This window comes from Thunnus thynnus, chromosome 13 (assembly GCF_963924715.1).
Source record: "Thunnus thynnus chromosome 13, fThuThy2.1, whole genome shotgun sequence".
In the NCBI taxonomy this organism is placed as follows: domain Eukaryota; kingdom Metazoa; phylum Chordata; class Actinopteri; order Scombriformes; family Scombridae; genus Thunnus; species Thunnus thynnus.
This window is the reverse complement of record NC_089529.1, coordinates 29,534,791-29,547,055: the sequence shown is the minus strand read 5'-3', so window position 1 is coordinate 29,547,055 and position 12,265 is coordinate 29,534,791. Positions and strand designations below refer to the sequence as shown.

At 37.5% G+C, this 12,265-nt stretch overlaps 1 protein-coding gene across 1 annotated transcript in view; it reads left to right on the top strand.

Moving 5' to 3' along the window:
• LOC137196305 (uncharacterized) overlaps positions 1-11,665 on the top strand; it is a 58,345-nt gene extending 46,680 nt beyond the window's left edge. The window contains exons 16-22 of the mRNA XM_067609174.1: positions 10,460-10,491; positions 10,607-10,661; positions 10,781-10,812; positions 10,930-10,984; positions 11,108-11,139; positions 11,255-11,295; positions 11,405-11,665. Coding sequence (XP_067465275.1) covers positions 10,460-10,491; positions 10,607-10,661; positions 10,781-10,812; positions 10,930-10,984; positions 11,108-11,139; positions 11,255-11,275 — 227 coding nt within the window. The 3' untranslated portion in view covers positions 11,276-11,295; positions 11,405-11,665. The remainder of the gene's footprint in view (positions 1-10,459; positions 10,492-10,606; positions 10,662-10,780; positions 10,813-10,929; positions 10,985-11,107; positions 11,140-11,254; positions 11,296-11,404) is intronic.
• The last annotated feature ends 600 nt before the right edge of the window (positions 11,666-12,265 follow it).

Sequence of the window (12,265 nt, the reverse complement as noted above, 5' to 3'; positions counted from 1 at the left end):
CAGCTCCTCCCTCATTCTTCCTGCCGCCCGCCTGACTTTCTTTTCCTGAAACGTTCGAAGTCTTTGGACTTTTGTTCTGAATATTTTGTTAAAAAACACACTGAACTAAATGGCTCAAGACTATATGAAATAAGGTGGTAACATGTCTTCATCGTTGCTGTTTCTGGTAAGTGCCGCAGATTAGTTGAACTTGTCTGATTCTGAAGTATCGTCAGGCCTTGTCCTCTCTGGCGGAAGCTAAACGCCATTTTAGTTCAACGCGGTTCATGAAGGTTATTTCCCAACGGTTTATTCTTCGTGGTGTTTCGCTGCTTTCACGGTACAATAATGTGTTCGAGTAAAGGAGTAAAGTTACACCACATGTGACGGACAGTGTTGTCTGATGTTCATGAAGGTACCAAACTAACAATTATCACTAAAAATCAACTAGTTTCAACTGTCATGCGCAGTTTAAGGAAGTTCACCAGTCCGCACTTTGATAACGTCATCCTGTTGTCGATAACAAAATATTTAAGAAGAGCACAGCGACTGTGTAAAGAAGTTTATATTATTAATTTCTACTCAACATTGTGGGTGTATATGATGTGTTATTGTGTGTAGCTTTGTATTTTGTATTATGTGTCCGGTGTGTTTTTTGCTTTGTACTATTTATTATTGTGCTGTTTTATGTTTTAATTATAAAGGGCTGCAGATGAAAATTAGCTGTAAGCTAATTCTGGTACAGTACATCAAATGTTAACATTTCTAAAAAAGAATGTAGTCTTCTAGAAAAAACATACAATGAGAGACATAAATGAGCCTCATGAGCCTGTAGTACGAGGTGAAATATGGTTTGCCAGGATAAAAATCATGACCAAATTGCATTTTCCATGAGATTTTGACCCTGGACCCCCCTAGGTGACTTTCGGTGCTTGTTGCACAACCTGGACACCAGCAAAACAGTTCAGTGAATTTTTTTTCACTCAAAAAACCCAAAACTGTTTTTACTCTTCACAGATAATAATACTGAAAGTCTTCATCGGACAGATCCTCGCATGTCATCCAGCAGAGTACCAAATAGGGGGAGAATGCTGTCCTAGATGTTCTGCTGGTAAGATCTAACTGAAACATAAAAGCAGGATGTTTGGCAGCAACGATACTTACAGAATTGATCACTTCTGGGCTGATCAATACAGTTTACTGCTTGTTTATAAGCAGTAAAACAAAGTGATGCTTTTTCTGACAGCTGACTTTTACGTAGCTAAATGTTCCTTGTTTCTTAATTCAGACATGACAGAAGATTTACAGAAAGATACAATGCTTGTACGATATTTGTCACCTGGTGAACAAGAGGGATCAGAGAGAGAAAAGCAATTATTTAAAATATAATGTGAATAATATGATAATTATAATGATAATAAATTGTTTCTTCTCCACAGGAAGTCGAGTTAAAACAGATTGTACAGAGTTCAGTAGTATATCCTGTCTGTCCTGCACTGATGGAACCTACATGAATCAGCCCACTGGACTTAAACATTGTTATACATGTGCAAACTGTGATGCAGGTAGATTTATATTCATATTATTGGCAGATATTTAAGCCTTAGTAATGATTTAAGGGCAGTAAGAAGGTTTTTTACTGCAAGTCTCACTGTCAATGCTGTAAGAAGTGAATAAACTGTCTGGTTGGCGGCTTCATTATGAAGATGCAGAGACTCAGCATGACGAGTCTACTGCCTTGAGACAACTTCCACAGTGGAAATTAGAGCCTAACAAGCAAGTTTCCCAATAAAACTGTAACATTAAATTTCTACATGACAACAATGAGGAAAATGATGATTAGAGGATTGTATCTGTGCTGTTGTTTTCTCAGTTTAATCTGAGATTGATCAATAATCACTTTTTTTCTTTTGTGTGGAGCATACTGCCCTCTGTTGAAGCATTACTGCTTAATTAATTAATAATTATATTTAATGATTTATTTTATTATAATTAATTATAACTGCTTAAACTTACAGACTGCATGTAGAAACAAACACCACATAGAGAAATGTGATGAAATGCTGCCAGTGAGACAGTTTTAGTGCCACAACAGGCTGTTGTCACATTATTAAAGATTGTTTACTGGTCTCCTGGATTGCCTCAGTTTTTCTGACAGAACACTTAGACCAAGCATTCAATGTGTGTGTGTGTGTGTCCTCGCCTCTTCCGCTCGTATCTCAGGTGGGAGGGATTAAGATGCGAGGAGGGGGGCGAGGATGTACATACTGAGGAATGAAGAGAAGAGTGTAACGTTATCTCCTTGTTCTCTGCTCTTCGGTCAGTCTACATCAGGTGTGACCAGTGACAGCAGCCATCTGGGACTCTTGTCTTCTTTCCTTTGCTGTATAGTTTTCAGACTATTTAAATCGCATACTTAACTTATTGTGAGCCTTAACTGGTGAAGAAAGTTTACATTTTTCTGTTTGTCTCTATGTGGATTTAGTCTCTGACAGGCTGCCGTAGCTATATGATGGAATTAGAAATATTTTATTCAGATGATAAACTCCATGGATCACTGGATTATAATCTCTATCACCAGCTCCTCCTTCCTTCTTCCTGCCGCCCACATGACTTTCTTTTCCTGAAACTGTCGAAGTCCTCTGACTCTTGTTCTGAATATTTTGTTAAAAAACACACTGGACTAAATGGCTCAAGACTATATGAAATAAGGTGGTAACGTGTGACATCATGGAGTCGTCGATGCTCTTACTGGTAAGTGCCGCAGATTAGTTGAACTTGTCTGATTCTGAAGTATCGTCAGGCCTTGTCCTCTCTGGCGGAAGCTAAACGCCATTTCAGTTCAAGGCGGTTCATGAAGGTTATTTCCCAACGGTTTATTCTTGGAGTGTTTCGCTGCTTTCACGGTACAATAATGTGTTCGAGTAAAGGAGTAAAGTTACACCACATGTGACGGACAGTGTTGTCTGATGTTCATGAAGGTACCAAACTAACATTTATCACTCAAAATAACAAACTATAGTTTCAACTGTCATGCGCAGTTTAAGGAAGTTCACTAGTCCGCACTTTGACGTCATCCTGTTGTCGATAACAAAATATTTAAGAACAACACAGCGACTGTATAAAGAAGTTTTATTATTAATTTCTACTCAACATTGTGGGTGTATGTGATGTGTTATTGTGTGTAGTTTTGTATTTTGTATTATGTTTCCTGTGTGTTTTTTGCTTTGTACTATTTATTATTGCGCTGTTTTATGTTTTAATTATAAAGGGCTGCAGGTGAAAACTAGCTGTAAACTAACTCTGGTACAGTACATCAAATGTTAACATTTATGTTTAACACTGTACATGGTCCCAATAAAATACAATACTACAATAACAATACAACGGGTTCAATAACACTTAATCTTGACTAAAAATGTAGGAAGTGTTTATTTGAACTGCGGTGGAAACATAATTGCTTCCCTTTTGTTGACATCGCATGACTCCATTATAAACCATATTTCATCTCATACTGCAGGTTCATGAGGCTCATTTATGTCTCTCAGCCCCTGAACATAAACCAAGCATTAATATGTCATTTATATTGTATGTTTTTTCTAGAAGACTACATTCTTTTTTAGCAATGTGTTTCTTATTTGTTGTAAATATTTTCTTATTATATTTAGATTCTGTTGCCTTTCAAGTTGATAAAGATAATAAACGCAGATATTTGTGTTATTTTTATTCTAAATTAGAGTTGGACTACACATTTTTTGTTCAGTAAGGAGAGAAATAGGACTCTATCATTAGTAGCATACTTTTTTAAGGTAAAATGTTTTATTTTATACTTTTCATGCTGGATTGGTGTATTTGCCAGGATAAAAATCATGACCAAATTGCATTTTCCATGAGATTTTGACCCTGGACCCCCCTAGGTGACTTTTGGTGCTTGTTGCACAACCTGGACACCAGCAAAACAGTTCAGTGAAAATGTTTTCTCACAAAAACCCAAAACTGTTTTTTACTTTTCACAGATAATAATAATGAAAGTTTTCAGTGGACATTCCCTCACATGTCATCGTGCAGAGTACCAAACAGCGGGAGGATGCTGTCCTATGTGTCTTGCTGGTAAGATCTAACTGAAACATAAAAGCAGGATGTTTGCCAGCAACAATACTTACAGAATTGATCACTTCTGGGCTGATCAATACAGTTTACTGCTTATTTATAAGCAGTAAAACAAAGTGATGCTTTTTCTGACAGCTGACTTTTACGTAGCTAAATGTTCCTTGTTTCTTAATTCAGACATGACAGAAGATTTACAGAAAGATACAATGCTTGTACGATATTTGTCACCTGGTGAACAAGAGGGATCAGAGAGAGAAAAGCAATTATTTAAAATATAATGTGAATAATATGATAATTATAATGATAATAAATTGTTTCTTCTCCACAGGAAGTCGAGTTAAAACAGATTGTACAGAGTTCAGAAGCACATCCTGTCTGCCCTGCACTGATGGAACCTACATGAATCAGCCCACTGGACTTAAACAGTGTTTCACCTGTGGAAACTGTGATGCAGGTAGATTTACATTCATATTATTGACAGAAATTGAAGCCTTAGTATCAATTTAAGGCCAGTAAAAATGTTTTTTACTGCAAGTCTCACTGTCAATGCTGTAAGAAGTGAATAAACTGTCTGGTTGGCGGCTTCATTATGAAGATGCAGAGACTCAGCATGACGAGTCTACTGCCTTGAGACAACTTCCACAGTGGAAATTAGAGCCTAACAAGCAAGTTTCCCAATAAAACTGTAACATTAAATTTCTACATGACAACAATGAGGAAAATGATGATTAGAGGATTGTATCTGTGCTGTTGTTTTCTCAGTTTAATCTGAGATTGATCAATAAACAACAACAAACACCACATAGAGAAATGTGATGAAATGCCTCCAGTGAGACAGTTTTAGTGCCACAACAGGTTGTTGTCACATGAGAAGTTTGTCACTTTCCAAATTCTGACGTTGATGTTGAAGTTTTTTCTGTTTGGTTTTGAGAGCAAGTTATCAGCTGAGACTTTGGTGTTGTCTGTTTTTTTCATTAGTTTTTAAACAGCTGTGAGCTATTTTGTGTCAGAGGGACTTGCAGTAATATTAGAAGCGACCTCTCCTCACAGAAATCACATTTCCACGGGGTGATATGTACGGGTGGTTTTATTCTCCAGCCCTCATTTATGCAGATATTTTCTCATGAATTCATAAATGGGAGAAACTATTGTTTCACATTTCCCAAAGATGTCATAAAAACTGAAGATTGTCTGTAAGTCAGAAAAAAGATCAGCATGCTGTTGCTGTCTAGTAGATTGAACAGAAGAGAAGTTTAGTATCTCATATGTAACCTCTGTATGTGTTGACAGGTTCTGGTCTGCAGATAAAGACATCATGTACATCAACATCAAATACAGTTTGTCAACCACTGGAGGGATTCTACTGTATGGACTCCACAGAGGACGGCTGTGTGAAAGCACTGAAACACACAAGCTGTCAACCAGGACAATACATCAGACAAAAAGGTTGGTTTTCTCCTGCTGACTTTAAGATTATAGTTGTAGTTGAAGTTTTAAATGGGAACACCATGACCTGACAAACAAGTTGCTTATTAAAGCTGCACGTATTGATTTCTGTCCACTAGATAGCAGGAAAAAAGCAGCTCAATAATTCTGTAGAAAAAGTCACAACTGAACACAGACCAGTCAACTTGTTGCTGTCAAGTGGAACTTTTGCACCAGTAAAACCATCGTAGTTGATTAGTGACTATGTGCAGTATATGTGAAGTAAACATGATTTTAACAAATAAAGGTACAAACAAGGCCTGTGTAAAAACCTAAGATACTATAATAATAATAATAATAATAAGTTTATTTAGTATAGCACCTTTCACAGAAATAGAATTCACATAATGATCCACAAGAATAAAAGTTAAAAATACGACCATAAGACATACAAACAATAAAATCATAAGCCACAGGTTAAAGTTAACATATAAACAAAACACAGGCAACAGTGCACCCCAAAAGAAACACACAAAAGAGCAATCAGTAGACATCATGATGTGAGACAAAGGCCAATTTGAAAAGATGAGTCTTTAGCTGCTTTTTAAAAGTTTCTACAGAGACCGCAGACCGTATGTCTAAAAGAAGAGAGTTCCATAGTGTTAGAGCCACTTCTTCAAAGGCACGATCGCCTTTAGTTTTCAGTTGAGAGCAAGGGACAACCAGTATGCCCTGGTCAGAAGATGTTGATAATTGATCTACTGGCGATATAAGGATGGAGAAGGCCACTGATGTACTTAGGTGCCTGTCCATCCAGGGCTCTATATGTAAAAACAAAACCCTGAATGAATCCTAAACCTGATGGGAAGCCAATGTAAAGTAATTACATTGGGTGTGATATGAGTCATCCTGCTGGACCTGGTTAACAGCCTTGCAGTAGCATTCTGGACCATTTGCTCAGACAGGTGAAAAGGGAATTACAATAGTCCAGACGGGTTGATATGAAAGCGTGAATAATCATCTCTAACTCTGGTTGTGATACAAAGAACCTGAGTTTTGTGATATTTCTTAGTTGGAAAAAAGCATGTATGGGTAAATGATTTAATATGCTGATCGAACTGCATAGCCTGATCAAATACAACACGGAGATTTCTTAAATTACACCAAACAGCTGAGGAAAGGGACCCAGTACTCTGAGCAACCTTGGGAGCTATATTGTCTGAGGCTATGATAAGAACCTCTGTCTTGTCTGTCTCTGTAAAATGTTGTTAGACATCCAGGCCTTATTGGCAGGCAGACAGTTGTGCAACACAAAGAGATTGTTGGGGTTATCAGGCTTAAAAGATACATAGACCTGAATATCGTCGGCATAACAGTGATAGGATTCATCTCCAAATTTGCTAATAACATGACCTAAGGGAAGCATACATAAAGCAAATAAAATAGGACCCAAAACAGAACCTTGAGGCACACCACAGGACAGAGGTGTGCAGTAGACTCGTCATGCTGAGCTTGGATATAGACCTATAGTTATTGGGAATTTATGGATCAATGTTTGTTTTTTTCAAGAGAGGCTAAACAACTGCATGTTTGAAGTAAGATAGGACACAGCCAGATTGCAGGGAGCTGTTTATAATAGAGAGGGGGGAGGGGGGAAGAAGAGGGGATAATGCTGGCCCTTACATCTCTAATCATATCTACAAAGAAGGAGAGAATATTACTGCAATCCTTATTTGACAAAACAGTTACATCTGGGGTTGCAGGAGTGACAGTGTTATTTATAGTGTCAGACAGGACTTTAGGCTTTTGTTTACTGGTGGAGATAAGATCGGAAAAATAAGAAGGCCTTGCATCTTTAACCATGCTGTTTAACTCGGTTAAAAGGTCTTTGTAGTAAAGACGGTGAGCATGGAGCACATGCTAAGCAGCTGTTATGACCAATGTACACTGCAGGTGTGTTTAGGCTGCAGATGTGTAAACATCATCTTCGTACCTGCTTTTTTTTGCCCCAAAAGGCAAGAAAGAATGTGGTGAACATTTCACCCTGCTGTAGCAGCTCCCAACGGTCTCTCCACATCAACCCTATGCTATGGTTTGACCAGAGATTCTTAACACAAGGTCGACTTTTTTGAAGTAATCTGGAGCTTTCAGCCACATCTCATGGCCTTCATCAGCAAATGGAGTTCACTCAGTTGTCATGGAGATGGTTCAGTTGTTATCATGTGACTTAAGTATGGAACTGTGGTCATGTGATAACAGGTGGTTGTATATGGGGGCAGATGGTGACCACTGTCTCGATGGTCTCTGGTCAAATTTGAAGCGTCCTTGACCTCCAATCGTCCACTGACCATGTATGACATAGTCGAAATTATGTCATGTGTCAACAACTGAACCGTCTCTATGACAACTAAAGATGGGACAAGCTCCATAAAATTTCCACTAAGGCCTAAATGCACTGGACGCGTCTGACACGCACGTTTTGAAGTACACCCATTGTTTTCAATGGCCGAACACGCACTAGAAGCATTATGAGGTGCGTCAAACTGCCTTTACGAGCCTACTCCGACCTTTTTTCGATTTTTGGAGTGTCAATTGCAGACTCAGCGACCAAAGCTGTTTTCTCTGCAGCCGAAAAAGAGAGAGATAGCACAGTCAGCTGAGCACCACCGAGCGAGAGAGAGAGAGAGAGAGAGACAGCGCGGCGGTGGTCGAGCAAGGAGAGTGAGCGGTAGTGAGAACAAAACCTCTGAATGAGAGAAATAAAACATTATATTTTGATTATTTTACGGCAGTTATGTTTTAAAGCAGAAATAAATAACCATCAAACAGTCAACAGATGGTTTACTGTGGACACAGACGCTCTTAGTTTCAGTTTCATTTCCCTCTGCATTTCTCCTTTTCATTCATTCATTACATCCAACTAATGCAGCGGTTAACCTGCAGTGCGACAGGAGCATCAATTATCACTTTCAGTGTGTTTGAGCCTTTAGTAGATCCTTCACACAGACTCTTTGTCATTCTTCTATTTCCAAGGGCAGTGATGAACCTTCAAGCTCTACTTTGTCTTGAAAGGCTGTTCAGTGACTCCCACACTCTGCTGCATAGGTGCACTACACAAAGGTCAGGAGGTCAATTCTGGGGCGAAGTCTACAAAGCTCTTTCATATCTTGTCAGACCTAAACATGATCAGTCTGACTGAGGAGCTGATTGGTCCATGGAGGACCAGAACCAAAAGAGTTGCTCTGGTACAATTGACAGTCTGCACCATTTTGATATATTAGTTAATTTCCACCTTTGACAACTTGTCTTCAAATATACCTTCTTTCCTCTTAAGAGTGACTGAGGCGCTTGAAAAAGATAGTAGCAGCTCTCCAACTTCTGTTTGTTCTCCAATCTGTTCACTGTGTGAAACAGAGGTGTCGTTGTGTGTATGTAAAGTTAGACCTGCATGGACCACAGTCTACCCTGCCAAGACACCACTACACCACTGGTTTGAAAGCCTCATGCTTCTAGAAGCTGATGGTGTCTGACTTCCACTGATGGAAGTCAGAAATTATTTTCATGCATCACTGAGTGGAAAGTGGAAGGACGGTTTGTTAGCATAGCTAGCATTTCAGTTGTTGGTGTCCCGTGCTCACTGGTACCTGCCGTGCTGCAGCCCTCACACCAGCGTTCAGATAGAACATGGTACCACAACAGAAACGTTTGATTGGTCATTTCAGTTTTGGATTTTGTCTGGCGATTGAAACATAGGTGAGTCACAGACAGCAGCCGTTCTGATCCAGTCTTTATCTAGTTAGGAAGGTTTCTGTTCCTGTTGTAATAGTCATAGAGAATGTTTGCTCTATATGGTGAAGGTGAGGAGCCTGACACACCTGCAGGGACGTTGTGGACAACATTGATTCAACAGCAGACAAAAGCAGAGGAATCTTGCTCTTTCTGTCAGGACAGATTTGTTTTATTTGGGCACAAAAACATCGTTTTCTCTTCATGAATCACTTTCCTTGTTTTCATGTCATAACTACCTTCACCAGACAAAATGGATGTTACATTGGTCAAAAGACAAAAGTCTGAAAGTGTTAAAATGAAACTTATACAATTTCCTGACAATCTAGTTGTTTACTGGCATGAACATATTAGCATAAATATCTTTAGTATTGAAAGTATTTGCATGAAGCAGTGAAGCTGATGACATTTGGATCATTGTAGTTTCTCTTAAACAGTAGTTTGGTTATGAATCTGATTCCATCGTAGCTCAAGAATGACAAGATGGTGAAATATAAAAACTTGTCAACAATCATTATTAAACAAAGGACTATTATTGGATGTGTGATTTTCAAGTGTCAGCTTCACTGAAATGAAATCAGACAGATGTGATGACAGTGATGATGTCATATAACACTGATGACTTCATAATATGTAAAGTGAAGTAGTTTCAATGTGTATATTTGTATTTGTGCAGGAACAGCTCTCAGGGACACTGAGTGCACTGACTGCAGTGATGGAACATTTTCAAATGGGACATTTACATCTTGTCAACCACACACACAGTAAGTGAAGCTTGACATCAGCCGTGGACACAGCTGGTTTCTAACAACAGCAATGAATTAGTGGAATCTATAAATGTTCCTGTAAAAATGTCCCTCTGTCATTCCAGATGTGAATCACCAAAGCCTCGGCTGATCAAACCAGGAACTGCTTCAGCTGATGCTGAATGTGGAGAACAAAGTTCACATGTGATACATGTGACTGTCGGGATTTTGGTGCTTTTTTTATTAATTGTCATAGCTGGATTAGTTTACTTTATCATAAAGAAGAAATCAAGTAAGATTTGTTGTTATTTTTTGTATCAGACAATACAAACATTATCATAATTTTGATGGATGATACTTTCTGACAGGTCATGACATTGTTGATTAAGACTTTTTTCATTGTTTTATTATAGAAAAAAAAGAAAATGCAGACATTCCCATAGAGGTATGTTTGTTGTCTCTTTTTAACACTGTAATGAATGTACTTAAGTAGATGACAAAGCTCAGTTTATTTAATTAATTAAATCATGTCATTAATTTCTTAATATTTCACTGAAAAGGAAAAAACAAATGGAGAAATTTCAGCGAGGCTAACCATATACCAGACAGTATCAGGTAAGATTTGTTGCTATTTGTATTTAGACAATACAAACATTATCATAGTTTTGATGGATGATACTTTCTGACAGGTCATGACATTGTTGATTAAGACTTTTTTCATTGTTTTATTATAGGAAAAAAGGAAAATGCAGACATTCCCATAGAGGTATGTTTGTTGTCTCTTTTTAACACTGTAATGAATGTACTTTAGTAGATGATAAAGCTCAGTTTATTTAATTAATTAAATTATGTCATTAAACTCTTTTAATATTTCACCAAAAAGGAAAATACAAATGGAGAAATGTCAGAGATGCTACCTGGATGCCAGACAGTATCAGGTAAGATTTGTTGCTATTTATTTGTATTTAGACAATACAAACATTATCATAGTTTTGATGGATGATACTTTCTGACAGGTCATGACATTGTTGATTAAGACTTTTTTCATTGTTTTATTATAGAAAAAAAAGAAAATGCAGACATTCCCATAGAGGTATGTTTGTTGTCTCTTTTTAACACTATAATGAATGTACTTTAATAGATGACAAAGCTCAGTTTATTGAACTAATTAAATCATGTCATTAATATCTTAATATTTCATCAAAAAGGAAACTGGAGGTGGAAGCTGAGAGAGGCTAAACAGTATCAGGTAAGACAGCAGTGTGTTTTCTCTTGAAATGTTCATTGACTGATGACTGTCTGGCTGAGCTACACTCTGTGATGTCTTTTTAAATGTAAAAGATGTTTCTGCTCTTTAGGATGAGACCATCAGGACAGGAACTTGTACACTTTCTGACCCTGCAGAGTAAATGTGATCTAGAATCCAGTTTACAATCCAGGTTGGATTCTAGCACATTGTCTTTGCAGTGATGAGAAATAAAACAAGTCCAAGTTTGATTTCCTGAACTTTACTACAGACTGAAAATATCCTCTAAGAACTGCTTGTCTACAGTCTGCATCATTATTTCACATAGATGTTATTAAATGTTGTAGGACGACTGTCAGATGTTGTGAAACTATTGAAAGTTATTGTGTTGATTAGTTTTCTTGTTAAAATGATCTAATGATCCCTGTAGATGATTCAAACCAAACATACAGAAGTGAATGTGGAAGTATTTTTATTTTGGATTTACAGGAGCAACAGCTGTGAGTTATATTGTTCCCTTTAAAATGGAGGCTAGAGGGATCGGCCCTGTGAGTACTGACACAGGGGAAGATAGAAATAAAAGCAACTTTAAATAGAGATTCATCCTTTAAACCAGTAAATGTTACAAACCTGTGAAAACATGTTGGATGAAACTAAATGTAGCTGCTGAAGAGTCTTGATACTAAGAGCTCATTAATCATCAACATTTATTGACTTATAATTCACCCAGACTGGGATGTAAAATGTACTAATTAGTGTTCATGTATTGTGGTTGTGATTGTGCACCACAGTGTTTCATCAGACTCATAAAGAGCAACAAGGACCTAAGAATTTTGATTTCAGATGATATACATGTAATAATGTACAGTATGAGTGTGTATATAAGTTCTTTTTACACGTTTGTTTTGTACTGAACATACTTTGTTAATTTATGTTTAAAAGATGTGTATAGATGTATAAAAAGTGTTTTGTG